This window comes from Lemur catta, chromosome 21 (assembly GCF_020740605.2).
Source record: "Lemur catta isolate mLemCat1 chromosome 21, mLemCat1.pri, whole genome shotgun sequence".
Lineage (NCBI taxonomy): Eukaryota > Metazoa > Chordata > Mammalia > Primates > Lemuridae > Lemur > Lemur catta.
In genome coordinates this window covers 8,492,330-8,520,294 of record NC_059148.1, presented here as the reverse complement: position 1 = coordinate 8,520,294, position 27,965 = coordinate 8,492,330, and the positions used below count along the sequence as shown (strand labels likewise).

Genomic DNA, 27,965 nt, shown 5'->3' with positions numbered 1-27,965 from the left:
CGGTGTGGCGTCAGGGATGGAGGTAAGAATTCCTTCTCTTCCCCAATGCCAGGAAAAGCCTCCACTGTTCCTGGTGAGGGTAAGAGCTCTGGCTGAGTTTTCTCTTTCTTCTCCCTCTCCAAAGGGGCCTTGTCAAGCTCTCTGCAAACGGCTGCTTCACAGCTGGGATTCCTTAAAGCCCTCAGTGGGCCTCGCGGGTGACCTGCCTGTCCCCGGCATCGCTGCATCCATAGAGTCTTTCTGCATCCCCGGCTCACGACGGACTTCCGACGGCCGCGTTCCCCATTGGCAGGTTCCACAAATATTCTATAAATATCTCCCGGCGCTCTGATAACCGGGCGCAGAGACCGTCCCAGCCCTCGCCTGGGCAGGCGGAGCCGTTGGCGGGAGAGGCAGCAGGAGGAGGGGTGGGGCTCGTGGAGTTGGCCCAGCTGAGCAGGTGAGGTCGGGGAGGATGGATGTGGAGGGCAGCTCGAGAGCACATGGGGGCTCATCTGAGCCAAAGGGGGGCTTGCTCCTTTGTGTGTTTGTGAGGTAGAGTCCTGGCGCATGCCCAGCTGCTCAAGGCCACCTGGTCCAGCTGGGGTCACTTCAGCCGTAGTCACAGGCCTGGGCAGATCCAAGGGGAGGAGACAGACTCCGACATTTTTGTGGGGGGATGGGCACGTAGAACAAGAGACCTTTTGGAGCCATGTTGGAGTTACTTCTGGCTATGGTTTGAATGTTTGTGTCTCCCCAAAATTCATATGTTAAAATCCTGACCCCACAGTGATGATATTAGGAGCTGGGGCCTTTGGGAGGTGACCAGGTCCCGGGGACAGAGCCCTCGTGTGTGGGATTAGTGCCCTTGCAGAGCAGGCCCCAGAGTGTGCCTTCTACCACGTGAGGTTGTGTGAGCAGACGCCGTCTGTGGGCCAGGAAGTGCCCCATCTCCAGACACCGAATCCGCCAGACCTCGGCTTGGACTTCCCGGCCCCCAGAACTGTGGGAAATAAGTTTCTGTTGTTTATTAGCTGCCTGGTTTGTGCTATTTTGCTACAGCAGCCAGAATGGGCCCAAACACTTCCGTGTTCGATTCCTAGAGCTGCAGTAACGAAGCACCGCAGACCCGGGGGCTTAAACAACAGGAATTTATTTTCTCACAGTCCTGGAGGCCAGAAGTTCCACGTCAAGGTATGGGCGGGGCGGGTCCCCCCTGAGAGCTTGAGGGAGGCCCTGCTGCGGCCCCTCTCCTCGGCGTTAGGTTCCACCTTCCCTGCACGTCCCTTCGTACCCTCCTCCCTCTGTGCGTGTCTGTCTGTGAGTCCAAATGTCCCCTTTTCATGAGGACAGCAGTTGTGTCGGGTCAGGGCCTACCCTTATGACCTCACTTAACCTTAATGTCCTCCCTAAACGTCCCATCTCCAGATACAGTCATATTGGGGGTTCGTGCTTCACCCCATGGATTTGGGGGGCACGATTCAGTCCATCACAAGGCCAAGGTGAGCCGGAAAGAGGGAGGGGAGCCATGCAGGGTCCCCCTGGGGCGTCTTTCTCTCAAGCCCCGGTCACTCCGCCGTGCTCTGGGGAAAGGGGCCGGCGTGGAGGCAGCGCGGGGGTGGCAGGGCAGACCTGCCCACTTCCTCCCCGCACAGAGCAGGTGTTCTCACCGCCCTCAGGATGTGTCCTCTCTTCCCGCTTCACCGGGCATTTAAATCTGGACAAGAAATTGACCTCAGTGGGGCTCGGTTTCCACAGAGGGGAGTGACCTGGCCCGTGAACTTCCAGCAGGTGCTTCCTCCCTGAGCCACGAAGGCTGCCACTGGCTGTTCGGGTAACGGACACTGCGACCCCAAGGAAGTTGGGGACCGTAGTGGCCAGGAAGGGGGCGTGCCAGGGGCCCACCCCTGGAGCAGGGGGGAGGACGCTGGCCCGGCCCAGAGGGCTCCAGGAGCTGCAGCCGCGGGAGGCAGAGCTCGCGGGGCTGCGCCATGTCCGGGACCCCTGTCCTGCTCCTGCTGCTCGCCCACTGCACAGGTGAGGGAAGCCCGGAGCCCGCAGCTCCCCGCCCCGTCCCCAACCTGGCCCAGCCCCGAGGGCCCACATGCCTCTGTGTCCCCAGGCTGTGGACTTCACCTGCTGCTGCATCAGCCGCCGACCGCGTCCGCCTTCCTCGGAACCACAGTCCGCCTCACCTGCACCCTGAGCAGCGACCACAACATCGGCGTTTACAGCGTCTTCTGGTACCAGCAGCGGCCGGGCCACCCTCCGAGGTTCCTGCTGAGATACTTCTCCCACTCAGACAAGAACTGGGGCCCCAAGGTCCCCCCTCGCTTCTCTGGATTCAAAGACGTAGCCAGGAACAGGGGGTACTTGAGCATCTCTGAGCTGCAGCCTGAGGACGAGGCTACATATTTCTGTGCTGTGGGGGCCCAGAGCATGGAGAAGGAGGGGGACAGGGAGGGGGACAGGGAGAGGGACACGGAGGGGGACAGGGAGAGGGGGGACGAAAAGGAGGCTGCTGCACCCCAGGACCCTCATGCCCTGACCTGAAGACAGAGGGGCGGGGTCCTTGCAGAGGCTGGGGTGGAGGAGGAGGGTGGAGCCACCGGCCACACAGCGTCCCGGTCGGGCAGTGTTGCTGTAAGCCCCGATGGAGGCTGGATTTGGGGATTAAAGCTGCTTGTGTCTTGGGAAGTTGTTTTGATGATTTTGGTCTGACTCGTGTGCCGTGTCATAGGAAGCATCTAAGAACCAACCCGGGGGGAAGGTCCCAGGAGATTGGCCGATCGCGGCCTGCTTGGTTGAGGTGTGTGGAGAGCGCTCACCCGCGCCCATAGTCCCCTGCATCCTGGGAGCCAAGGGGCGGGCAAAAGCCCCTGGGTGGGCATCCTTGCCAAGGACTGGACCCCCTATTGGCATCTGCTCATGCTCAGGAGTTACAGGGTAAACAAGCTCAGAAAAACCCTTACTGGGCCTCTCGGAAGGGAAACAGGACCCAGGTGTTAGGTCCAGAGCAGGTTCTCCGTCTTTGCCCCATTGGCATTTGGGGCCAGACAATTCTTGGTTGCGGGGCCGTCCTGTGCACTGAAGGATGTTGAGCAGCCTCCCTGCCCTCTACCCACCAAACCCCTCCCAACCAGGTGCAACAACCAAAAATGTCTGCAGACATTGCCAAGTGTCCCCCAGGGGTGTCTAAATCACCCCAGTTGAGAACCACCGGTCACGGTGAGAGAAATGTATTCACTCTTCTGTGCAGGACAGGCAGAGGCTGACAAATGTTTTCTATAAATGGCCACATAGTAAATATTTTTGGCTTGGTGGGCCATATGGTCTCTGTCACAACTGCTCAGTTCTGTCCTTGGGGCAAGAAAGCAGCCACAGACAATAGGTGGTCAGGCGGGCCTGGCTGTGCTCCTGTCAAACTTTATTTACCAGGAAGATGCGGCTGGGCTGGATACAGCACTCAGGCCGCCGTTTGCTCCCCCTGCTCTAGGGAAACACTCCAGCTCCTACCTCCAGCTCTTAGCCAAGCCACACTTGGTGGGGTGATCGAGGTCCCCCTCGACTCCTCCTGCCTGATGACCCAAGGGATGCTGATCCTCTGGACCCACGGAGAGACCTAGAGGCTCGAGGGCTGGATGTGGTCTCATGGAGCCACACTGGGCTTGTCAGGTGAAGGAGGGATAGGAGGGTTCCCGCAGCCCGGGCCCCACAGCACGGCCCCCTGAGCTCTTGGGGGTGGTGCAGAATGTGCCCTACAGGGAGGGACCCTGCACACGAGGTGTCCACAGTCTGTGTAGGCATGGCTCACACTCAGAGAGGTGCCAGGGAAACCATCTCCCATGTGACCCCAAACTTGGCTGAGAATGTCCCCAAAGGGTCCCCCCCGGAAAGTCAGACATGTGTCAATATCAGCCCTTACACACGTGGCCTGTGATTGTCTCTTTTGTAAAACGATGATCTCAGCTCATGTCATGCTCTGGGGACCCACGGGGCTTCCATGTCCTCAAACACACTGCGTTCTTCCTGCATCAGGCATTTGCCTCCTGGTCCATGTTTTTTGTTATTATCATTATTTTTAGAGACAGGATCTTGCTATGTTGCCCAGGCTGGAGTGCTGTGGCTATTCACAGGCACAATCATAGCTCACTGCAGCCTCAAACCCCTGGGCTTGAGTGATCCTCCTGCCTCAGCCTCCTAAGGAGCTGGGACTACAGGCCTTGGCCACCACACCTGGCCCAGGCCCACATTTCAAGGCCAGCTAGATGATCCTTAAAGAACTCTGTCTTCTGGACATAGCCCGCCCCTCTCTTGTGTTCATCCTTCATGACTCCAGAATTCCATGTCATGGCAAGAGGCCCAGAAAGCAGGAGTCAGGTTGAACTCGTCCATCATCCTAATGCCCCTGCTCCACTGGCTCAATGGAGGATGAGACCCTGGACTTGGGCCTCAGGCCAGACGGAATGTGAGTCTTGAATCTAGTCGGCTTTGGAGGGGTCACTTGAAATCAAGGCCAACATTTCCAATGTTGTGTGTAAAGGGAAAAATAATAGCACTGATTAATTTATATAAAATGCTTAACCTGGGCTTAATTGTCATGGGCACTCAACAAAATAGTATTGTCATTATTTCCTCACCAGTCACTGGTCTGGCCTTCCCTCTCATCAAATCCTTCCCTCTAGTCTGCGTCATTTCTCACCTTGACCATTATCTGGCCTCCTGCCCTCCTGCTACAGCCTGGACCCTCCACCTTTCGTCTTTGTCACTCCTAGATCCAGCCTTGCCTGCACTCCTCCTCTCTGACCCTTAATTGTCTCCCATACTCCAAGGCACATATGCCAGCCACATCTGTAATTTCGTATTTTCTAGTGGCTACATTAAAAAAAAAAGTAAAAGGAAATGGGTGAAATTATTTTTAATAACATTTTATTTAATACAATATATCCAAAATGTTATCAATTCAACCTGTAATCAATATAAAAATTAGTTACTGAATAGCTTAAACTGTTGTTTGTATTCAGTCTTCAAAATCATGTATGTTGTTTACACCTGTGGCTCCTCTGACTTTGGAGCAGCCATGATCCAAGCGGTCCGCGGCGGCATGTAGCTCGTAGGAACACAGCACAGGCTGAGGGGACAAGTTCAGAGTCCTCACCATGACACAGCCTTCCAAGGCCGGCTCAGGCTCTGTCCCAAGTCCCATTTCTAGAATAACCCCTAACTGCCCATTTCTGCCATGTTAAGCCAACTACAACTCATCAAACACCTGATTCTCTTGGTTGCCCCCAAACGAGTGCCCAAACCCTTTACTGACAGGACATCCTGTCCTGTTGCGGGACCCACCAGCTGGCCGCACCAACTCAGGGTTCTACAGTTGTCTCAGATCTCACTGCTTGGACAAGACTTCCCGGATCTCTTTATGCCGTTGTTCCTCCAGTGTGCAAACAACATGTTTTCCTAACTATATTTAGCACCTACCACACAGCTCTAGATTTATTTAGCAAGGCCCCTCCTCCACTAGTCTGCGAGTTCTCAGCGGGCAGGATCTGCTCTACTCATTTGTGTGCCTGATAAACATTCGGTGATAAGAATTGCATGAAGAAATGAACAAGTGCACGACTGAATGAATTCTTGGGGAAGGGACCGTTTGGGAACTTTCTGAACCTGTAACAGAGGAGAGAGAAGCCGGAGAGGGTGGGGTTCCCAGATTGTCAGGATGCACTTGCTGTTACCACAAAGACCCCCCAGGCACCAACAGGACTCCTGAGAGCAGCACAGAACAGTGCGTGCTGATGGCTGTGGTCTGTGCCTAGAAGTCCTTGACTCAGTTTCCAAGTTGGACCAGAAAGCACAGAACTAAACGGGCTTGGACATGTTGCCCGTAGCCAACATGAACTGAAGACCAGAGACCCAAACATTTTGCCCCAAGGAAAACCCTGAGACCCTTGAGGAAGGACATCTGAGGAAGATTCAGGGGTCTTGGGGGGCGGAGCATGCCAGTCAGACTCAGACTGTAATGCAAGGGGTCCCGTGCACACAGAGGCCAGTACGGCTGTGACATGTTACACAAGCTGAGCAGCGGGTGGCCCCATGTAAGGAGGGAGGGTGGAATCTGCACACCGGGGGCCGTTCCGTTTCTGCTCGCTGTCCAGAGCCGGTTGTCCACTACGGAAAGCGAGCTGCATCAGTCTTCCCTCCTGCTTCACTTGGTAGCTAGAAAACTTCCCCTCACCGATGAGGGAGTCTCCTTAAGGGATGATTCGTATAGTAAATATTTGATATTTTTCCCTTTACTTACCAACTATGGAGATAATGAGTCAGTATGCCAGCATCATCCAACTTTAGTTTATTAGCATTGTTACAGACTCACAGGTATAAACATATTTGAGGTGTTTAGATTCATTACAATTATTATAACGTTTTTCTATCTTTGGTCAGTACAAGTCTATTCAAATTGGTCTCTAACCAGGAATGTTTCAATGTGTCAAAAACAGTAAATTTAGCTTTGTTCTTAATATTCTTTAAGAAATTAAGGAAAGGGCTGGGCACGGTGGCTCATGCCTGTAACCCTAGCACTTCGGGAGGCCGAGGCGGGAGGATCACTTGAGCTCAGTCGTTCGAGACCGCATGGTGTTTTGAGGGCACCACACCCCGTTACTGTCCAGTGCCTTGGCCCATCTCCCCAAGGACCACGAGGTCTCTGGGATGCAGCACCTGGCCCTTAGGGGACGCTCAGTGTTTGTGGGACCCTGGGATCCAAGCAGAGTCGCATCGGACCCTGGAGTCTGACCTCATTTGGAATTCAAGGGGTAATGCAAACTTGGGTGTCTGTTTACAGCTGCTGTCCCCAACTCCTGGGCCACAGACCAGGTCGGTGGCCTGTTAGGGACCAGGCTGCAGAGCTCTGCCCACCTCCCCTCTCCCCGATCCCCCCAGTGGAAAAATTGTCTTCCATGAAAACAGTCCCTGGTGCCAAAAAGGTTGGGGACAGCCCATGACCGTGGCTGGCCAGATGCCAAGAGGGTATCTGGGATGGCCTAACTCCAGGAGGGGCCTATGGCATCCATGGAACTGAATTTGGGGCAAACTGGGGACAGCCTCACAGAGCTGGATGAGCCACTGGACAGCACTGCCCTGGGGACACACCAGGCCCATGTGGACTGGGCTGCAGGGGACCTAAAGCAAAGGACAGTTATGGACATGAATAGCAGATCGGCCAACTGTGAAATGCAAGCGTGGATTTGGTAACAAGCTTCAACTCAGACCCACAACTGGGACAGTGTGTCCCACGACGGCATTTTTCAAAAGATTTCCCACCAAAACTCCCAGCAAGAAATAAATCTTCCATCCTTCCCCGGAGCATATCTAGGGATCTAGATAACTAAAGCAAAATCCCACTCACGATCACGTCCCTCGCCTTTCACGGGACGTTCTCCAGCAGGAGTTGGCTCTGGGCTCCCCCTCTTTTGCAAAATGCTAGTTGCACCCATCTTAATTGATTTCACACCCTCTGTGAGTTGCAACGAAAAGTTTGGAAAGTGGTAGCTGGAGCCCAGTACCATCAGAGGTACATTTATTTCATGACGGTTGGTGATTTTTCGCAGACCATGCCAGCTAGGCCAGCCGTTAATAATAATCACATCAGCCCCGTGTGCAGAACTTTCCAGTTTGAAAACCACCTTCAAAGGACAATTAGTGTATGATCCCACTCCTATGAGGCACCGGGGCAGTCGACTTCATACAGATGGAAAGTAGAATGGTGAGTGCCAGGGGCTAGAGATAGGGGATCGGGAAGTTAATGTTTAATGGGGACAGAGTTTCAGTTTCGCAAGGCGAAAAAGTTCTAGAGAAAGGTGGTAGTGACGGTTGCACAACACTGTGAATGTACTTGTTTTTTTTAATTTAATTATTTTTATTATTTATTTATTTATTTATTTTGAGACAGAGTCTTGCTCTGTTGCCTGGGCTAGAGTGAGTGCCGTGGCGTCAGCCTAGCTCACAGCAACCTCAAACTCCTGGGCTCAAGTGACCCTCCTGCCTCAGCCTCCTGAGTAGCTGGGACTACAGGCATGTACCACCACACCAGCTAATTTTTGTAATTTTAGTTGCCCTGATAATTTTTTTTTTTTGTACTTTTAGTAGAGACGGAGTCTCGCTCTTGCTCAGGTTGGTCTCAAATTCCTGAGCTCAAGCGATCCTCCCACCTTGGCCTCCCAAGTGCCAGGATTACAGACGTGAGCCACCACGCCCGGCCCTTTGAATGTACTTAATGCCCTGAACTATGCATTTAAAAATGGTCAAGATGGTAGATATTATGTTATGTATTTTTTAATCACGATTTTTTAAAAAAACTAAAGCAAAAAAAACCCCACTTTCACATTAATTATCTCCCCACAATGACCTCACCGTGGTCCCTGTGAAGAGCAGAGCTAGCAGCACTTCCAGCCTGGCCCGGGGAGGAGGACAGGAGTATGGAGACTCCTGAGTGACCTGAGGCGTCACTCCCGCAGTGACAGTGAAGAGCCAGGCCACCACCATCCCGCACCAGTGCTGAGTCCCTGCTGGCCCCCTGCTGCCCACCCACAGCACAGCACAGGGGCCTGGGAAGAGGGGAGGGGAGCAGGACCCCCAGGGGAGGGAAAGGGCCCAGGGACCCGGCGGAAACCACGGCCCGTTGGGCCAGACTCAGCGCTAGCCATGGAGACTCCACACACTGCTCTCCAGAGCTACTGGCCCTGCGTGCAGTCTACCAGGGTGAGTTCTAGAGAGCTACAGATACAGCAAGGAGACCGCAGTTCCTAATAATGTATCGTATACTTGGAGATTGCTAAGAGCATAGATCTTATATGTTCTCACTGGAAAAAAATACGTGAGGTGATGGAAATGTTAATCAGCTTGATTTAATCATTTCACAATTCATACATATAACAAAACATGTTGTGTACCGCAAACACATACAATTTTTACTTGTCAATTATACCTTTAGAAAGCTGGGGAAGGGGACTCTGAGGGTGTGTGGGGGTGTGTATACGTGGGGGTGTGGGGGGTGCCTGTATGTGTCCGTGTGATAGGAGGTCCGTGAGAAGCCGAACATGGAGCATTAAACACTGTTTTTATTGTTATAGCAGGATTCCTGGACTTGAACAGAGAGCGGCTAAACCTAAATCTCCCTCCCCTCTCACCAACTCCTCCCCCCAGGGCTGGGTTGGGGAGCCCTGAGCTCAAGCCCTTGGGGACTCCTGTTCTGCTGGGAGCTGGGCAGCTCTCCAGACCCCTCCAGCCCCAGGAAGTTGCTCACAGACCGGGGGCGCCCTTGGGGAATTGGGGATGAGGGCAGGTCAGGCGTGCTCCAACCAGGGCCCCAGGGGTGGAGCTAGGCGGGTGTCAGTTGAGCCCTGGATCCCAACCACAGCGGGGCGGTTGGCAGATGTCCCTCTGGGAGAGACCCCCAGGGGTAACAGCCATGGAGCGTGGAAAGGACCGGGCCAGGGGCAGGTACCAGAGTCAGTCCAGGGCGAAGACAGGCCCACACAGACCGGGCACATTGGGACGGCCACTGCCAGCAAGAGGGACCACAGAGGGCCCCCTCTCCGCGGATCCCACGCTGCAAATCCAGCCACAGGTGCCTTCGACCCTGAGGGCAGATGAGGCCTGGGAAGGGCCAGGTGGGCCGTGAGGCTCCTGGGGGACTGGGTCCTGCCCCCAGGCTGCGCTGGCCCCTGCTGCTGCTGCTGGGCTTGGCCCTGGGCACCCGCGGTTTCCTGTCCTCCACGGAGGCACCTCGGAGCAGGACCCCCGGCCCCGGAGTCCGGGCGGGAAGCAGCCAGTACAGCCCGGGGATCCCGTGGAGCAGGTAAGGGACGAGAGCTGCAGGGGGACGCGGGGTCCTGTGGCTGGAGCCGGGAATGGGCGACTCATGGGGAGACCAGCGGGTGGGGGGAGTGAGAAAGCAAGTTAACCCCAGAGGGGGCCTGGGCAGACACTGGCTTTAAAGTGTTGATATTTTGTCCATCATGGATTTGTTCGAATTCATTTTTATTTTTAATATCATATTAAAATACTATTTATATGATTCCTGAGTTTTCTGACCTCCTCCTTAAATTCTGCACCAAGGCTGGCAGCTCACTCTCCTCCTCCTAGTCCTCTGGGTAGGGCAGAAACAGAGACAGGATGTCCTCGTCCTCGCAGCTGGTGGCTGCTGTCCACGCAGGGCGCCCAGGCCTCCCCCTCCCCTTCCCCTGCCCCATGAGCCCCCTCCGTCCCTGACCCTCGCTGGGCAGGGGCCACTCCCCGGAGCACCAGGCGGTGCACTCCAGCTGATGTTGTGAGGGGCCTTCCCTGGGGTCTGCAGGTCCCCAGACCCTTAGCCAAGGACCCTTAGCCAGAGTGGCCTCCTGGGACTGTCCCCTCGGGAGCCCGAGCCCACCCAGGGTGCAGGTGCCTCCAAGGGAAAGCCTCCTCTCTATGTGTGGTGGGAAGTCCCCAGATAAAGCACTGAGCATCTAGATCCATTTGTGACAATCTGTGACACAACAACCCCTTCATCACTTGTACATTTCACACCCCAAGAACACTACTCATTTTAGGGGCAGAACCTCCCCCTCAGGTCCCACTGTTATCCCCATTTTACAGATGGGGATAGAGGTCAGAGAGGTGAGGCCACCTGCACAAGGTCACACAGTTCATGTGCACAGAACTGCAGCTGTCCCCTGTCCTCCAGCTCTAGGCATGATGGCCTCATTTCTAAGCTGTTCAAACTGACACGGCCACCTCTCAGACCTCAGTTTCCCCTCTGCAAAGTGAGGAGTCCTTATGGGGTGAGGGCCTTGCAGCCTGACCCCCCCCCCCACCCCGAGGACGCTGGGGTGGCCAGTGAGGGCCCCAGCGGGATGAGCTGACTCCGTGCTACGCCAGCAGCCGGCCACGGGGACGGGTCCGCACCTACGGGTGCCCTGCAGGGACTGCGGAGCAAGGGGTCCCGTCATCATCAGGCTCTGAGCCCGGGCTGACGTCTAGACTTGCCCCACTCAAGTCCACAGGGAGAGGGTGTCCGGTGAGGTGACAGCCACATGCAGTGTGATGACTGCAAGACTGGGAAGGCCAAAGCAAGCCCCACAGGGGACGGGATCAGGTAGAAGGACATACCTGGGCAAGGGCCTCTCGGGCACAGAGAGCTCAGGAAGCCCCTGATGGTCCCCAGAGCTGGAGCGTGTGGGCCCTGGGGCCAAGGCGGTCTGAGAGGAGGCAGGACAGGCGACTAGGGCCAGCCCCAGGGGACCATCCCTGGAGAAAGACTTCATCCGGGGAGTCCCGGGGGTCATTTGCAGGGAAGTGACAGGACCAGACTTGGATGGGTGGGCGGGGGTGGGAATCCAGAACTAGACAGACCCCAGGGAGGGTGCTGTGGTGACCCAGAATCTGACAGATAAGGAGACAGAGTCAGGAAGTGGAGGGAACGGGAAAGGAGGGAGCGAGGATCACCCCTGGCTTTTTTGATGGGCAGTTAAGAGAACACCGGGACGCATCAGCAGGTCCTGTGTTTCTAACGAAGCGGTCCAAGAGAAGGTGGCCTGCAGGGCGCAGGGCGCAGGGGGCAGGGCGTGGCTTGGGCCCCCCGAGGCGCCCACTCCGGGGCTCGGTCACCGCGTTTGCTGGGGCCAGGCTGGGCTCGCAGATCTGGGGGCGCCGGCTGGTGTCGGGCGCCCGCAAAGGCGGGGCGTGGGGAGCAGGGCGCGAGGCCGGCGGAGTGCGGGTGGGGGAGCTGGCTTTTATCCGCCATCCGGTCCGGGGGAGTCCTGGGCGGACTGAGTAGGGGACCGTCAGAGCTGGCTTGGTGTTTTGGAAAAATTGACTCTCTTGGGTGCATTTGGGCTGGGGAGTTGGGGAGCCTGCGCCCTGGGGTGGCGAGGACGCGCCGCCAGCGCCACCAGGGGCCAAGGGCCCGGTGACAGGGGCGAGTGGAGGTGAAGAGACGGTGCCCGAGGCTGAGCGGGGAGGAAGGGGCGCTCTCGCGGGCTGACGGTGGGAGACTGAATTTCTGAAACATGTATGAACATTCATAAAAATGTGCATTCCTTTTAATGGAGTAATTCCACTTCTAGAAATTTATCTTGAGGAAATAATCAAAACTTCAGCTAAATGTAAGTGTGTTGGTGGGGGAAAAGTGGAAGCAACCTAAATGCCCACAGGGGAAGGTAAAATAAACTGGGGTGCACCCATGGTACGGAGTATTCAAAGGCTATTCAATGTTTTTGAACACTGTAATAATGTAATAACGATTTTTAAAACAGACTGCAATGTCTTACTATTTTTTATATTTTATTTTAATTTATCAGAATAAAAATCACTCTGTGGAGTAGCAAAAAAAGTAGTATAAAAAATTTTTTTTGAAATTATAGAATTGTGTAACCACCACCAGAATCGAGATACAGAATATTTTCATCATCCCCCACAAAATTTCCCTGTGCCCCTTTATTAGTCAAGCCCTTTCTCTGCCCGACCATGGCAACCACTGGTCTCTTTCTGACTCTACTTATGTGCTTTTTCCAGTATAGCATATAAATAAAATCATAAAGTATGTAACCTTTTTTTAAATTAAACTTTTCATTTTGAAATCATTATAGATTCATTCACATGCAATTGTAAGAAGTATTTAGTAATATAGAGGGATCCCATATATGCTTTGAGATCACTGTAGATTCACTCACACACAGTTATAAGAAGTATTATCGAGATCCCTTATATACTTGGCCCAGTTTCCCCTGATGGTGACATACGGTAGTGCGATATCTCAGCCGGGATATTGACACTGATACAGTCTAGGAACAGAAGATTGCTGACACAAAGATCCCTCAGGTTCCCTTTTTATCACACTCCCTTTCCTCTCTCTCACACCACTCCTTAACCCCTGGCAACTGCTAATTTTGTCTCCATTTCTATAATTTTGTCCTTTCAAGAATGTTCTGTAGATAGAATCATACAGTATGTAACCTTAGGGGACTGGCTTTTTTTCACTCAGCATAATTTTCTGGGTGTGCCTCCAGGTGGTTGGTTGTATCATGATTTTTTCCTTTTTATTGCTGAATAGGATTCCATTTATGAATGTATCACAGATCATTTAGCCATTCACCTGAGCCATTCAGCTGAGTGACATTTGGGTTGTTTCCAGTTTTGGGCAATGTTGGATCAAGCCAGTGTACACATTTGCATTCAAGCTTTTGTGTGAACATAAGTTTTCATTCCACTTGGATAAATACCTGGGAGTAGGAATTGCCTGGTGCGCCAAAGCACATGTTTATAAGAAACTGCCAAATGGTTTTTCCAGAATGTCTCTTCATTCCCACAAGCAATGTGTAAGAGTTCCAGTTGTTCTGCATCCCCACTAGCACTTGGTATTGTCACTTTATTTTAAAACTTGACATAAAATCCATATAACATAAAATTCAATGCTGTAACCATTTTAAAGTGTACCACTCAGTAGCATTTAGTGCATCCACAATGCTGTGCAAACATCACTTGGCTTGAACTTAAGTTTTTAACCCACTTGGATAAATACCTAGGAGTAGGATTTGCTTGATATGCATAAGTGTATATTTATTAGAAACGGCCAAATGGTTTCCACAGTGTCTGTGCCTTTTTGCACTCCCACAATCAATGTCTAGCATATTTTAATCACCCCAAAAGGAAACCCAAAAGCAATCACTCTCTACTCGTTCATCTCCCAGCCCCTGGTAACCACTAATCTGGTTTCTGTTTTTACTTAATATAATAGGGTTTGTAATAGTCATATAATAAGGTTTGCCTATTGTGGATATTTTGTATAAATGGAATCATACAATATATGACCTTCTGGGTCTGGCTTAATTATTTGCGTAATATTTTCAAGGTTTATTCATGTTGTAGCATGTGTGAGTGCTTCATTCTTTTTGGGGCCAAATATTATTCCATTGTATTGACATACGACATCCTGTTTATCATTCATTAGTTGACCAACATTAGAATTATTTCCACCTTTTAGTGACTGAGAAGAGTGCTTTTATGAACATTTGTGTTCATATTGGAATGCCTAACAGTGGTATATGCTTGCTTGGGGTACACGCCTAACAGTGGAATTGCTGGGTCCTGTGATTATTCTGTGTTTAACTTTTTGAGGAACTGCCAAACCGATTCTCATGGTGGCTGCAATCCCACCAGCCACGCATAAAGGTTACAATTTCTCCACATCCTTGCAAACGCTCATTATTTTCCTTGTTTTCAGTTGTAGCCATCCTGAAGGCTGCAAAGTGGCATCTCATTGTTTTGGTCTGCATGCACCTAACGAATAATGATGCTGAACATCTTGTCATGTGCTTACTGGCCATTTTTATATCTTCTTTGGAGAAATAATGGGTTTTTTTTTAATTGGGCTGTCTTTTTCTTATTGAATTATGAGATTTCTTTGTACATTCTGGATACCAGACCCTTATCAAATATATGATTTGCAAATCATTCCTCTCATTTGTGAGTTTGTCTTTTAACTACAACTTACTGTCTCGGACTTCCAGTAGGATGTTGAGTAGAAGTGATGAGAGCAGACATCCTTCGTCCCAGTCACAGGGGGAAAACATTCACTCTTTCACTATTAATGCGATATAAGTTGTAGGTTTTTTTGTAGATGCTTTTTATCAGCTTAAAGAAGTTCCCATCTATTCCTAGTTTTCTAAGAGTTTTTATCATGAATAAATGTTGAATTTTGTCAAATGCTATTTCTGCATCTATTAAGATGAGCAAATGATTTCTCTTCTTTAGTCTGTTAGTATGTTGGATAACATGATTGACTTTTGAATGTTGAACTGACCTTGCATTTCCAGAATGAATGCCACACGATTATGTGAATATATATAAAATAGTCTTTTTATATATTGCTGAGTTTGATTTGCTGATTTTTTTGTAGACAACTTTTTAATCTATGTTAATGAAAGACATTGGTCTGAAGTTTTCCTTGCAATGTTTTTGTTGACTTTTGGTATCAGGGTAATGCTTACTTCATAAAATTATTTGGAAGTGTACTCTTCTGGTTTCTAGAAGAGATTGTGTAGAGTTGGTATTATTTCCTTAAATGTTTTAAAAATTCCTTTAACTTCCTTAAATGTTTTTAAGGAAGAATTTAGAACTCCCAAGTGAAGCTATCTGGACCTGAAGCTGTTTGTTCGAAGGCTTTTAACTCTTGAGTTCAATTCCTAAAATAGATACAGATGAGCTTTAGTAGTTTCTGTTTTTCAAGTGATTAGTTCATTTCATCTAAGTGGTAGATTTTTTAGCATAAAGTTGGTTCTAGTATTCTCTATTAGCATTTTTTTTTTTTTTTGAGACAGAGTGTCGATTTGTTGCCCGGGCTAGAGTGAGTGCCGTGGCGTCAGCCTCGCTCACAGCAACCTCAAACTCCTGGGCTTAAGCAATCCTACTGCCTCAGCCTCCCGAGTAGCTGGAACTACAGACATGCACCACCATGCCCGGTTAATTTTTTTCTATATATATATTTTAGTTGGCCAGATAATTTGTTTCTATTTTTAGTAGAGACGGGGTCTCGCTCTTGCTCAGGCTTATCTCGAACTCCTGACCTCGAGTGATCCACCCGCCTCGGCCTCCCAGAGTGCTGGGATTACAGGCGTCAGCCACCACGCCCAGCCTCTATTAGCATTTTAATGACTGTAGTGATGGTTAGAGGTTTATTAATTTTTTTCTATCTTTTCAAGAACCACATGTTTGGTTTAATTTGTTTTCTCTATTGTTTTGCCTGCTCTCAGTTTAATTGATTTCTGCCCTTTATTGTTTTCTCTCTTTAGGTTTGATTTACTTTTCTGATGTCTTAAAGGTGAAAGCTTAGAAAACTGAATTGAATGAAAAGACAATATTAATACAATTCATCAGAAGTTGTGAAGTGCAGCTAAAACAACGCCTAGAAGGAAATGTATAGATTACTATTATAAGAAAAGAAGAAAAATCTCATTAATTTTGTTTTAAAATATAAATATATATGCTTTTTTTTAAGCCTGGAAGAAAACATACCAAAGCTATTAATAATGGTTATCTCTCCATAGTGGACTTATAAATAATTTCAACTTTAACTTTTTTCTTTATGATTTTTAAATTTCCCATTATTTCCTTAAGACCATGTATTCTTTATTTTGTCTTTAAAACAAGATAAATGATTTACAATTACAAAATACATATGCCTTTTTTTTTTCTTTTCGTTTTATACATTTAGGAGGTAAAGTACAGTTTTGCTACATGGATATATTGCATAGTGGTGATGTCTGGGCTTTTTTTTTTTTTTTTGAGACAGAGTCTAGCTTTGTTGTCTGGGCTAGAGTGAGTGCCGTGGCATCAGCCTAGCTCACAGCAACCTCAAACTCCTGGGCTTAAGTGATCCTCCTGCCTCAGCCTCCCGAGTAGCTGGGACTACGGGCCACGCCCCGCTAATTTTTTGTTTCTATTTTTAGTTGACTGGCTATTTTTTTTTTTCTATTTTTAGTAGAGACGGGGGTCTCGCTCTTGCTCAGGCTGGTCTTGAACTCCTGACCTCAAGTGATCCTCCCGCCTCGGCCTCCCAGAATCCTAGGATTACAGGCGTGAGCCACCGCGCCTGGCCTGGGCTTTTAGTGTACCCATCATGCGAATGGTGTAAATTGAACCCAGTACACCCTCCCACCCTCCACCTTTTGGAGTTTCCAGTGTCTGTTATTCCACTCTGTATGTCCGTGTGTGCTCATTGTGTAGCTCCTGCTTATGTGTGAGAATATGGTATTTGACTTTGTGTTTATTTCAGTCTAACTTTTGCCCCTGTTTAATGGGGTCTTGTGCCATACTTAAGGTCTTCTCTACCCCAATAATATAAAAATGTTCTCCTATATTTCCTTTCAGTACCTGCTAGTATTTGTTCTCTATTTAGATATTCAACACATTATGATTTTATTTTTACATAGGGCCTTAGATACAAATCAAACTTCTTTCTTTTTTAAACAATAACCATTTGTCAGCACTACTTTTTGAGCAGTCTGATCTTTTTTCTCTTACCATATATAAATTTGTGATTTTTCTGTTCTATTTGGTTCCATAAAATTATTTATTTATTACATTGGTATCACACTGGTTTAATTCCTATAATTCTAGACTGTGGATTGACATCTGATAGGGAAAACCCGTCCTCATTCTTTTTGTTTTAAAATGAACTTTAAAATCAGTTGATTAAATTATTTTAAAAATTTGAAACATGATTTAAGTGAATTACATTTATTGGCTGATTTTAGAAGTCACTGGCATCTTTACAATATTTGACTTTTCCATCTGGGAGCAGGGCTTGTCTCTCCTTATGTGTATTCTACTAAATTTTCATAGTTTCATTCATGTGGGTTTTTCATATTTCTTATTAAGGTATTCTTATATGTTTTCCTTATTCTGTTGCTACTGAGAATGTGATTTTCGCCCATTACATATTCTAATTGGTTATTGATGATGAGAAGAAAGTTACCAATTTTAAAATATTGATTTCGTTTCTTTTAGCAGTTTTCCAACCCATTCTCTTTATTTTTAATATTTATATCCCTAGTTTTCTTTCTTATCTCATTGCATTGCTTAGAACCTCCAGAATATTATGAATAATAGAAATGCAAAGGATACCCTGCCTTGTTTTCAGACTTTAATGAGAAGGCAGGTAGTATTTCACTGTTAAGAGTGATTATTATTGCTGTAGAATTCTGGTAAATGTCACTTATCAAGTAAACATCTCATCAACTCATAGTTTATTAAGAGTTGTTTTCATTGTTTGTTTTTGAGAAATAGATTTCATTTTTGTTTTACTTTTAATAGGTATTAATAGGCTGAGATTGTTAATTACTTTTATAATGTGCTTTTTTGTTTTTAGAGAGGGGTCTCGCTCTTGCTCAGGCTGGTCCCAAACTCCTGACCTCAAGCGACCCTCCCGCCTTGGCCTCCCAAAGTTCTAGGATTACAGGCATGAGCCACTGTTCCCAACCTACTTTTAACTAGGTTTTGTATTAGTCATAAAATTAATTTCAAACATGTTCTACAAAACGGATGAACCCTGAAGACGTTAAGCTAAGTTAAATAAGCCAGTCACAAAAGGACAAATGTATGATTCCATCTATATGAGCTACCTGGAATAGGCAAATTCCCACAGACAAAAAGTAGATTAGAATGTACACAGCCAAGGGGTGGGGGAAATGGAGAGTTATTGCTTAATGGGTCTAGAGTTCCTGTTTGGGAAGGAGAAAAATGTCTGGAGATGGTCACACAACAGTGCGAATGTACTTAATGCCACTGAACCGTACACTTCAAAATGGTCAAAGTGGAAAATGTTATGCTATGTATGTTTTATCACAATTTAAAACCAGGAAATTGGGCTCTACATAGCAGGAGAGAGATGGAGAGATAGATTTACGCTTTTTATATGCACTTCTATTTCGCTTAATTGTGTTATATGTTATATTCTTACAATTTTAAAAGAATACAGATTTTTTGAAAGTAAGAAAAAAAATTTTATATTTGCATCACAAATCCAACCACCACTTACTGGACCAGCTTCTAAGATGGAAACACTCTGGTCCGACCCCCTGGAGAGATGCCTGCACCAGGAAGCCCCAACTCAAGGCTGCATCCTTGTACGGACTTGAGTTTGAAACTAACATCAACAAAGGCAAGACCTGGGCCTTCTTGCAGTTTTGGAGCCTCAGAGGGTCATTTTGTTGTTTCTTAATTATTCTGAGCCTTGTTTTAACTTTAAAAGGAATGTTTATTTATTTATTTTAAAAAATGTCACTGCTGTGTTTATGGACTTGTATACATTGCACCATCCTTTCATCCCTGGAATAAATCCTACCTGATCATGCGAATGATCTTTGTAATGTGTTGTTGAATTCAGTTTGCTATAATATTTTGTTGATGATTTTTGCATCTGCGTTCATCAGGGATATTGGCCTGTAGTTTCTTTTTGTGTTGTATCCTTGTCTGGTTTTAGTATCAGGGTAATGCTAGCCTTGCACAATGAGTTTGGAAGTACTCCCTCCTCTTCAATTTTTTGGAATAGTTTGAGTAGAACTGGTATTTGTTCTTCTTTAAATTTTTCATAGAATTCAGCAGTGAATCCATTAGGACCGGAGCTTTTCTTTGATGGGAAGCCTTTTATTACAGCTTTTCTCTTGTTACCTGTTACTGGTCTGTTCAGGTCTTCTGTTCTTCATGGTTCAATCTTGGTAGGTTGTACGTGTCCAGGAATTTACCAATGTCCTATAGGTTTTCCAATTCGTTGGCTTATAGTAGCCTCTAGCAATCATTTGTGTTTCTGTGGCATCAGTTGTAATGTTTCCTAAAAGGAATATTTAGATGCAGCATCTAAGGACCCGGTGTGGGAGGCGAGGTGGCCTGACCGGGAGTGACTCCAGGTTTCCGGCTGGGGATCGGGGAGTATCGTGGTCACTGCAGTGAGAAAGCACTGGTTGGAGGAAGGTGGTCAGGCTCGTCTGGACGTGACTCGTTTGGGATTCCTGCCGGGTGACTGGAGAGTCCACAGTCTGGGAAGATGCCAAGAATGGGGCAGGGCGGGGGGCTGGGGGCAGCAGCTGGCATGGGCCGGCGAGAAGGGGGTGCAGGAGAAGAGGAGAGTGGGTGGCCTCAGACTCCAAGGGGAAGAGCATCCTTAGAAAGAGGGGCTGACCCCGTGTTGCATCCCACAGGAGACATCAGACACAACAGGGACTGGGGAGGGACCCTGGACTTGACTGCGAGCAGGGCCTTGTTGGCCTTGGCCTGAGACTTTTCAGGGAGAGATGGAAGTGAGAGCCCAGGGGACACTGCCACGTCCCCGGCACACGAAACAGGGCCAGGTACAGATAGGACGGTGTGCAGATGGATGAATGAGTGAATGATAGCCGGACAGACAGATGGACAAATGGACGCGCAGATGGTTGGGTAAGTAGATGGGAAGAGTGGCCTGAGAGATCAGAGAAGGCGTCATGAATTAGGTGGGACTGATCGTGTCTCTCTGGATAGAAATGAAGGCAGAGGAGTTTCCAAGCGGTGTCCTCGTCCGGGAAGGAAGCCGGCCGGGGCCTGCTGGACCTCAGGGACGTGTGGGAGAGGAAGACTCAGAGGCCCTGACAGTGAGGCCAGGAGCGGTGGCGCAGGCCTGAGCCAGCTCAGCGCTCCCTCGGCCACACGTCACCGGGGATTTGCTGAGCACCTACCGCGCCCGGCGTTGCCATCTGCACCGACAGCCTCACAGGGGGGACACTCACTGGGGTGACTCCAAGGCCGAGGGCAGCACCTGCCTCCGACAGGGGACAGGCACGGGGACTCCCCCGGGGGACTGATCGGGCACCTCCCCTGGGCCTAGTCACAGCCCCGCCCTGTGCTGTCACGCCCAGCAGGTTCCTGCTCCAGCCCAGCCCCCGGAGGGTGGGCGCCAGGTGCTGGCCCCACGGGTTTTGGTCTGAGCCTCAGTCACTGTGGTATGTCTTCGGCGGCGGGACCCAGCTCACCGTCCTAGGTAAGTGGCTCTCACAACCGTTCCCAACCTGCCTCTCCCTCTGCCGTCTCCGGAAAGCCCGTTTTCTCCCTCTGGGGGCTCCTTCCCCTCTGCCGTCCTCAGCCTTAAGGACATCAGTGGGCCCTGGGGAGGCGGGTTGGTCTCGGGGTAGCCAGCAGGAAGGGCCCCAACAGCAGCAGCCGCCACCGTCAGGTTCCAGCAGTTGCCCGCTGTCGCCGGCCGGCTGGGTTGGCCAGGGAGGGGCGCCGTCCCCGCTCCCGGCCCAGCTGCCCGAGTGGGCGGCAGAGGCCAGTTCTGACGAGGGCCACTGCGGCAGTGTTAGAGACAGTCCCCGAGACCCCAGGGTCTGGGCTGGGAGGCCACCAGGGGCCAGGGACACGGGAACAGGGGGTCACGCTGGGAGAGACAAGTGGAGGACGCAGAGGGCCCCTGGGTCTGGGCTGCAGCTCTCTGGCCTCTGCTGGGCCATGAGGACAGGGGGACGCAGAGAGACGGGTCAGCCTGGGCGAGGTGACCAGAGTCCAGCCCTCCCAGCGTGGGCAGCAGAAAGGAGTGGCTCCCTCGGGGCAGAGGCTCGTCTGTGCCCGGAGCCCTTCACCCCTGGGCCTGGAGTCTCACCTGCCCACGGTCGCTCTCCTGCCTTCCTCAAAGGGCACCTTAGACTCAGGAGGTGACAGAAGGGGGGTGAGTGAGGGTACAGAGAACCCCACGGCTGCCAGCAAAGCCAGGAGTCACCGAGGTGCTGAGGGGTCCTGCGGCAGCCGTGCCCTGGGCTCTGGGGAGCGGCCCCGAGAGCATAGCCAGGGCGGAGGGTCCTGTGGTCAGGCTGGCGGGACGGGGAGATGGCGGAGCCTCAGAAGAGCCCCGGGCTGGCCTGGCGGAGCCCACTCCCCCGGGACAGCTGAGTGGGCCGGGCTGGGCCAGAGCCTGGTGCCCGAGGGGACAGGAGGCTCCAGGCCACACCGGGCACTGGGTTCAGTCTCAGAGCTCCCCCACACAGAGCCGGGGCCGTCCTGCGGCTGGGCAGGGACCCCCTGGATCGCAGAAGAGGCTCCGGGCCCTGGAAGGATCGAGTGGGGGATCCTGGGTCCGGGGCTGAGGGATCTGGAGGTCGGGGCCAGATTCCAAACTCAGACCCAGAGACCGGGAGCAGGGAGCACAGCCTGCCCCAGAACACGGGGAAACTGAGGCTGCGGGGGGAGTGGCTGGTCAGGTCACCTGGGAGCGATGACATGGGCATGGCTTCTAGGAGGGTACAGGGCTGTCTGCTCTCCAGGGGGCTCCAGTAGGAAGAGGTGACAGACAGAGGAAAGGACAGTCCCCGGTGCCCCAGACGGCCACAATGTGAATGGTCACAGAGACTTCAGACGTCGGGTACGGGGGACAAACACCCAGACTCTCCCTCAGCTTCTGACACCCCCTCCCCCACCCCACAGGTGGGCCCAAGGCCGCCCCCTCGGTCAGTCTGTTCCCACCCTCCTCTGAGGAGCTCCAAGCCAACAAGGCCACACTGGTGTGTCTGGTCAGCGACTTCTACCCGGGCGCCGTCACCGTGGCCTGGAAGGCAGACGGCAGCCCCGTCACCCAGGGCGTGGAGACCACCGAGGCCTCGAAACAGAGCAACAACAAGTACGCGGCCAGCAGCTACCTGAGCCTGTCAGCCGCCCAGTGGAAAGCTCGCAGCAAGTACAGCTGCCAGGTCACGCACGAAGGCAGCACCGTGGAGAAGTCAGTGTCCCCTGCAGAGTGTGCCTAGGCCCCGGCCCCCACCCCACCCTCGGGGCTGGAGCTGCAGGAGCCCAGGGAGGGGCCTTTCTCACTTAGACACCCCTTTCCCCGAGTCTCGTCTGTCCCCCTGAGCCTCCAGCCCGGCACCAGCTTGGCAGGAGGGTCTCACACCCTCCCCGATGCTCCTTCTCCTCAATAAACTCCGAATCGCGCATCATCCAGCATCGCTCACCTGCCTTTAGTGTTGCTCGTGTCTCTGGGCTGAAGGGTCGCTGCTCAGGGGCAGAGACGGTTCCCAGTGAGATCGCATGTGCCTGTTGTTCCACCCTGAACGGGGCCTGGGAGGGCTCCCTGTGCCCGTGGGAACCATGACCCAGAACAGGAAGTTGTCCCCGCAGAATAGACCCTGGGATGCTGTCCTCACGCCCTTGGGAAGGGAGAGGGGCCCAGTGGGAGCGATGGGGGGAGGAACTGAGAAGGGAATCAGGAGAAATGAGGGGGGTCCCAGGAGCACAGGTGCAGGTCGGAGGCAGAAACAAGGGGGAAGGAGACCCTTGAGCAAAGGCCATTGTCTGAGCAGGAACAGAGGTTGAAAATCTCAGCTCCATAATGAAGGACCCAGTCAGGAGAGCGTTTACCAGGTGAGGGGTCCATGGATTGTCGTTACTGGGAAGTCAGGGAAATCTTTGGAAAATGAACCACACAGGTGTATTTCTCAGACTTTCACAATGCACATTAGCTAAGTAAAAGCACTGACAAGTCCTGCAGTAGGGAAACACTCTGATATGACGAAACCCAGCATTTCCCAAATCATGTTCACCTCTTTCCTGCTTTAAAGCGCCTGATAATACTCTATGAGATACCGGTGCTGCATGAGGCTGAGGCACATGGGGCGGTCAGTTTAAGTTAGAAGGGTTTAGTTTCAGGGACAGAGTCAGGGACAGGTTTGTGGATGGAGCCTGGGGACGGTCAGCCTACATGAGGAGGGGACAAATGATAAAAGGCACTAACCCGGGCACAGAATGGGCATTCGGTGATAGCCCAAGGGAGGCTGTGTCAGAGTCTAATTCAAGACTTGAGTCAAGACCAGGTCAGACCAGGTCAGGGCAGAGTAGTGTGGGCTGAGAGCTAAGTCAAGGTCAGGCTCCACGGGGACTCAGCACCCCCAGACCCTCCTGCTCCCTCATGCCCCACTGCCTCCCTCACTCACTGGGGCTCAGCCTCCTCCACCCCGCATGCACCTGCTGCCTGCTGTCAGAGACACACTCGCCCCAGGGGCCCCGACAGCTGGTGACGTCACCTCCTGGATGTGGAGGCTCCGGCCATCTCTGTCAGTCCTCAGTGCCCGGGGGCTCCCAGGCCACCCTGTCTCTGCCTCCAGCACATCAGGGCTGCTGGGTGTCCGGCCAGGCCCAGGACAGAGCCTAGAAAGACAGAGAGCTGGGTCACGGTGAGGCAGAGAGAAAGAGGTCCACTTGGAGCTTGATCCCAGCCACTTCTGCCCCAAATCACAGCCTCCAAGCTACAAGGAAGCTTAGGGGTCCTCGTGTCCTGCAGGATCTGTCTGACCCAATTTCATGGACGTGAAAACTGAGATCCAGTGGGAGATGGGACACCCAAGTCTCTTTCAGCTCAGTGGCCCTGCTGGGCGCAATGCCAGGGTCCACCCCATCCCCAGCGGCTGCCCAAGACTAACCTGCTCTTTATACTGTACTTTTTTATTACAGAGAACTTTGAACACAAAAATAAAGAACCAGGAATAATAATGACCCCCATGTTCTCATCACCCAGCCCCCAAAATAAGCGATTCACAGACAATGCTGACCCACTGACAACAGAGCAACTCTCCCTTAACATTCAGAAGCAGATTCTGACAACATACCTTTCCACCTATAAATATTCCAGCTCTGTTCTGGAAAAATCAAGATCTAACTACAATATCATTATCACACCTACCCAGAAATTATCAGTAATTCCTTAATATGAAAAAAACAATCTGGGTCTCATCAAATCCATTAGGAATGCCATCGTGTATTTATTTACTGTGTGTTGGTGCTGTTGCTGTTTCGTGAGTTCTCCCTTTGTTATATGCAAAGGTTTGAATCGGCAGCAGGTGTGTGTGTTTTGGGCCTGGTGTAACCGGGGGAATCTCCCAGATCGCTCCAGGGTTCCCGGCAAGGCAGGAGCCGCAGGAGCCCAGAGCTGCTCCTGGGACACTCCCAGGGTCGGGATGCAGCCGTGGCGTCCCCGAACTGGAACCCAGCACCCCTGTCTGCTTCCGCTCTCCCTGCAAAGTGCTTCTGGCATCCAGAGACCTCACGGGGTTCAGGCTGGACATTCGCAAAACTGCTTCCAAGAAGGTCGGCTACTTCTAGCAATGATGACCCATTACCTGAGTTGGATGTTCAGTAACTTCGTCCCTGGATGGGCAGGAACACAGAGGGTCGATGTTCCAGTTCACGTTCTTCTCGTGGGGGCTGTGCCGTGTCCGGGAGGGCCCTGCAGCTGCAGTTTCTCCATCCAGGAGTGTGTTTCATGCTCTGGGGAATAAATAAGAAATGTAGATCAATCCTTTTATTCGCCACGTTGCAAACTGACATTCTGGTGTCCGGCCATCGTCCAGGGCGAACAGTCGAATTTAGCACCACGGTGAACACTCACACGTGGGCGTATCTGACACGTGGGATCCGCTGTTGTTATATTTCAGTGGTGATGACAATGTGGCTGCAAAACATGGCCATTTGCCCACTGGGACCCTCTTCATGTGGCTCCTGGAGTCTCTGACATGACCTCAGAGGAACTCAATGGCCCCTGATTTCTGGGGGGACAACATGTCCCCTTCCTGCCCCAGGCCTGGGAGCAGCCCTGATCCTGCTTTGCTCTAGTGGGAGGTGACATTGGCCCCTACAGTCAGGAACCTGGCTCACGTGTCCCATTGGAATGAGGCAATCACTGTCCCCACACACCTGACCCACCTGACATGAGACTGGATTGAGGGGACAAACAGGATGCTCCCAAGGCCAGCCTGGAGGATGAGGCTGCCATTGCCCACAGGGACCAGCCAGGCCTCACTGGCCAGGCCCATGACAACCAGGACAACCCAGGGAGTGGGGCTGACATCCCTGGAGTCAGGGCTGGTATCATCTGCAAAGTCCCTGTGGCCACACAACACGGCACATCGGTGGGTTCTGAGGTGGGGACGCAGCCATCCTTGGGGACCCTTATTCAGCCGACACAGCTCTGTTTCCAGCTCCCTGGGGATGCAGGAAACCTCTCCTCCTGCTTCTCCGTGCCCTGCCCAGCCGGGTCGGGCCACTCCTGCGGATCTTCCCAGCCCAGGGTCTCCTGTGGCCCCTTCTCCCCCTGGGGTCCCAGGGAAGGGACTGTGACTCTAGCCACAGCTCGGGGGCATTGTCTTCCCGCAGGCCCCCTGAGGCTAAATGCTCTCCACGCCTCACCTCTCCGCCTGCCCTTGGAGCAAGATCCTACTATGACCCTCAGCTGAGAGCCCTTGAGTGACCTGCTCGGGCCACAGCAAGGACTCAAACCTGGGCCCACCCAGCCCAGATCTCAGCCCTGGACCTCAGGTGACCTTGGGCCATTTCCTTACTGTCCCTAAGACTTGTCCCCTCACCAGGCAAGGAGGATGTCAGCACCGGCCCTGCCTGCCTGACAGACTGCTGGGAAGGACACTGGAAGGACATACGTGCATGAAGATGCTTCACAAGCCCCAGGGCGTGTCTCAGGTATGATCTTAGCATTGGAGGGACCTCGGCGGTCACCACGCTGACTCTCCCCAGATATGGATCACCGTTCGTGGTAAGAGCCTGGGCTTGGAGCCCAGACAGACCCAGGTCCAAGTCCTGGCTCCACCACTTGTCTAAGTGTGAGACTGGCCTCTCTGTGTCCTCTTCCATGGCACGGAGGTGATGATGGTGGCAGCTACTGCTCGGGGCTGTGTACGGATTCAGTGGAATAATTGTGGAGCGCTCTCGGCACAGCACTCGGCAGGGCTGCGGTGATGTATCCAAGGTCTGCCCTATGGGGTGACAAAAAAAGCCCACTCTCTCCTCCCGGTGGTACAATACCTTGGAGGACATGGGATTGAAGAAATGTTCTAGGATGTCTAACTCAAGGACTCACAAAACCCCGAAAAGCATCTGTATAAATGTGTATTATGGAGAGAGGTCCCAGGATTCGTGCAGAAAGAGGCCATGACCCATAAAGGGTTAACCACAGTGACCTGATAATCCAGGACCCTAAATGGAAACCAAGATCCTGTAATAATATCAGACAAAGCACACTGTAAGACAAAAGTTATTGCAAGAGACAAGGAAGGACATTATATACTGATAAAAACTAGAAATCAACAACAAAGGAAATTTGGTGAATTCAGAAGTATATGAAAATTAAACAACACACTCCTAAATAAACAATGAGTCAGGCAGGGCACGGTGGCTCACGGCTGTAATCCTAGCACTCTGGGAGGCTGAGGCAGGCGGATTGTTTGAGCTCAGGAGTTCGAGACCAGCCTGAGCAAGAGCGAGACCCCGTCTCTACTAAAAATAGAAAGAAATTATATGGACAGCTAAGAATATATATAGAAAAAATTAGCCGGGCATGGTGGCACATGCCTGTAGTCCCAGCCACTCGGGAGGCTGAGGCAGAAGGATCGCTTGAGTCCAGGCGTTTGAGGTTGCTGTGAGCTAGGATGATGCCACGCCACTCACTCTAGCCCGGGCAACAGAGTGAGACTCTGTCTCAAAAAAAAAACAAAAACAATGAGTCAAAGCAGAAATTAAAAGTGATATTAGGAAATCCTTTGAGATGAACAGAGATGTAAATCCAACATACCAAAACTTATAGGATGCCACAAAACAAGTGCTCAGAGGAAAATTTGTAACTGTAAATGCGTATATTTAAACCAGAAAGGAAGGCTAATGCATTTAATGTAAATACCTATATTTCAAAAAAAGAAAAAAAAAAAAACCCAAATGTGCAGCCTAACTTTAGACCTTAAAGAACTAGTGAAAGGCCGGGCGCGGTGGCTCACGCCTGTAATCCTAGCCCTCTGGGAGGCCGAGGCGGGTAGATCGCTCGAGGTCAGGAGTTCGAGACCAGCCTGAGCGAGACCCTGTCTCTACTAAAAATAGAAAGAAATTATCTGGCCAACTAAAAATATATATAGAAAAAAATTAGCTGGGCATGGTGGCGCATGCCTGTAGTCCCAGCTACTCGGGAGACTGAGGCAGTAGGATCGCTTAAGCCCAGGAGTTTGAGGTTGCTGTGAGCTAGGCTAATGCCACGGCACTCACTCTAGCCTGGACAACAAAGTGAGACTCTGTGTCAAAAAAAAAAAAAAACTAGTGAAAGAAGTGCTAAGCTGAAAGTTAGCAGAAGGAAGAAAGTAACAAAGATTAGAGATAAATAGAGACTAGAAAAATAATACAATCAACAAAACCAAAAATTGATTCTTGGAAATTATCAACAAAATTGACAGACCTTTAGCTAGGCTGAGCAAGAACAAAAGAAAGAAGACTCAAATTATTAAAATCAGATGAAAGTGTGTATATCACTACAGATCTTACAGAAACAAAAAGTATTATAAGAAAATAGTATGAACAATTGTACCAAAACAAATTAGATTACTTAGATGACAAATTCCTAGAAACATACAAACTACCAAAACTGACTCAAGAGGAAATTTAGAAAT

General features: G+C 50.8%; 1 protein-coding gene across 1 annotated transcript; it reads left to right on the top strand.

Moving 5' to 3' along the window:
- Positions 1-1,955: 1,955 nt before the first annotated feature.
- On the top strand, positions 1,956-22,334 carry LOC123626223 (immunoglobulin lambda-1 light chain-like). Its single transcript, XM_045535114.1, has 5 exons — positions 1,956-2,016; positions 2,102-2,385; positions 17,694-17,726; positions 20,479-20,524; positions 21,961-22,334. The coding sequence occupies exons 1-5, from the start codon at positions 1,971-1,973 to the stop codon at positions 22,278-22,280; spliced, it is 729 nt and encodes a 242-aa protein (XP_045391070.1). The 5' UTR covers positions 1,956-1,970; the 3' UTR covers positions 22,281-22,334.
- Positions 22,335-27,965: the final 5,631 nt, after the last annotated feature.

Bases quoted from the DNA above. Each gene is read 5' to 3' on its own strand.
- LOC123626223 (XM_045535114.1), top strand. From the start codon at position 1,971: ATGTCCGGGACCCCTGTCCTGCTCCTGCTGCTCGCCCACTGCACAG. The intron at 2,017-2,101 runs GTGAGGGAAGCC...CTGTGTCCCCAG, and splicing joins GCTGCTCGCCCACTGCACAG to GCTGTGGACTTCACCTGCTG. The intron at 17,727-20,478 runs GTCACTTATCAA...TCTGAGCCTCAG, and splicing joins GCTGTAGAATTCTGGTAAAT to TCACTGTGGTATGTCTTCGG.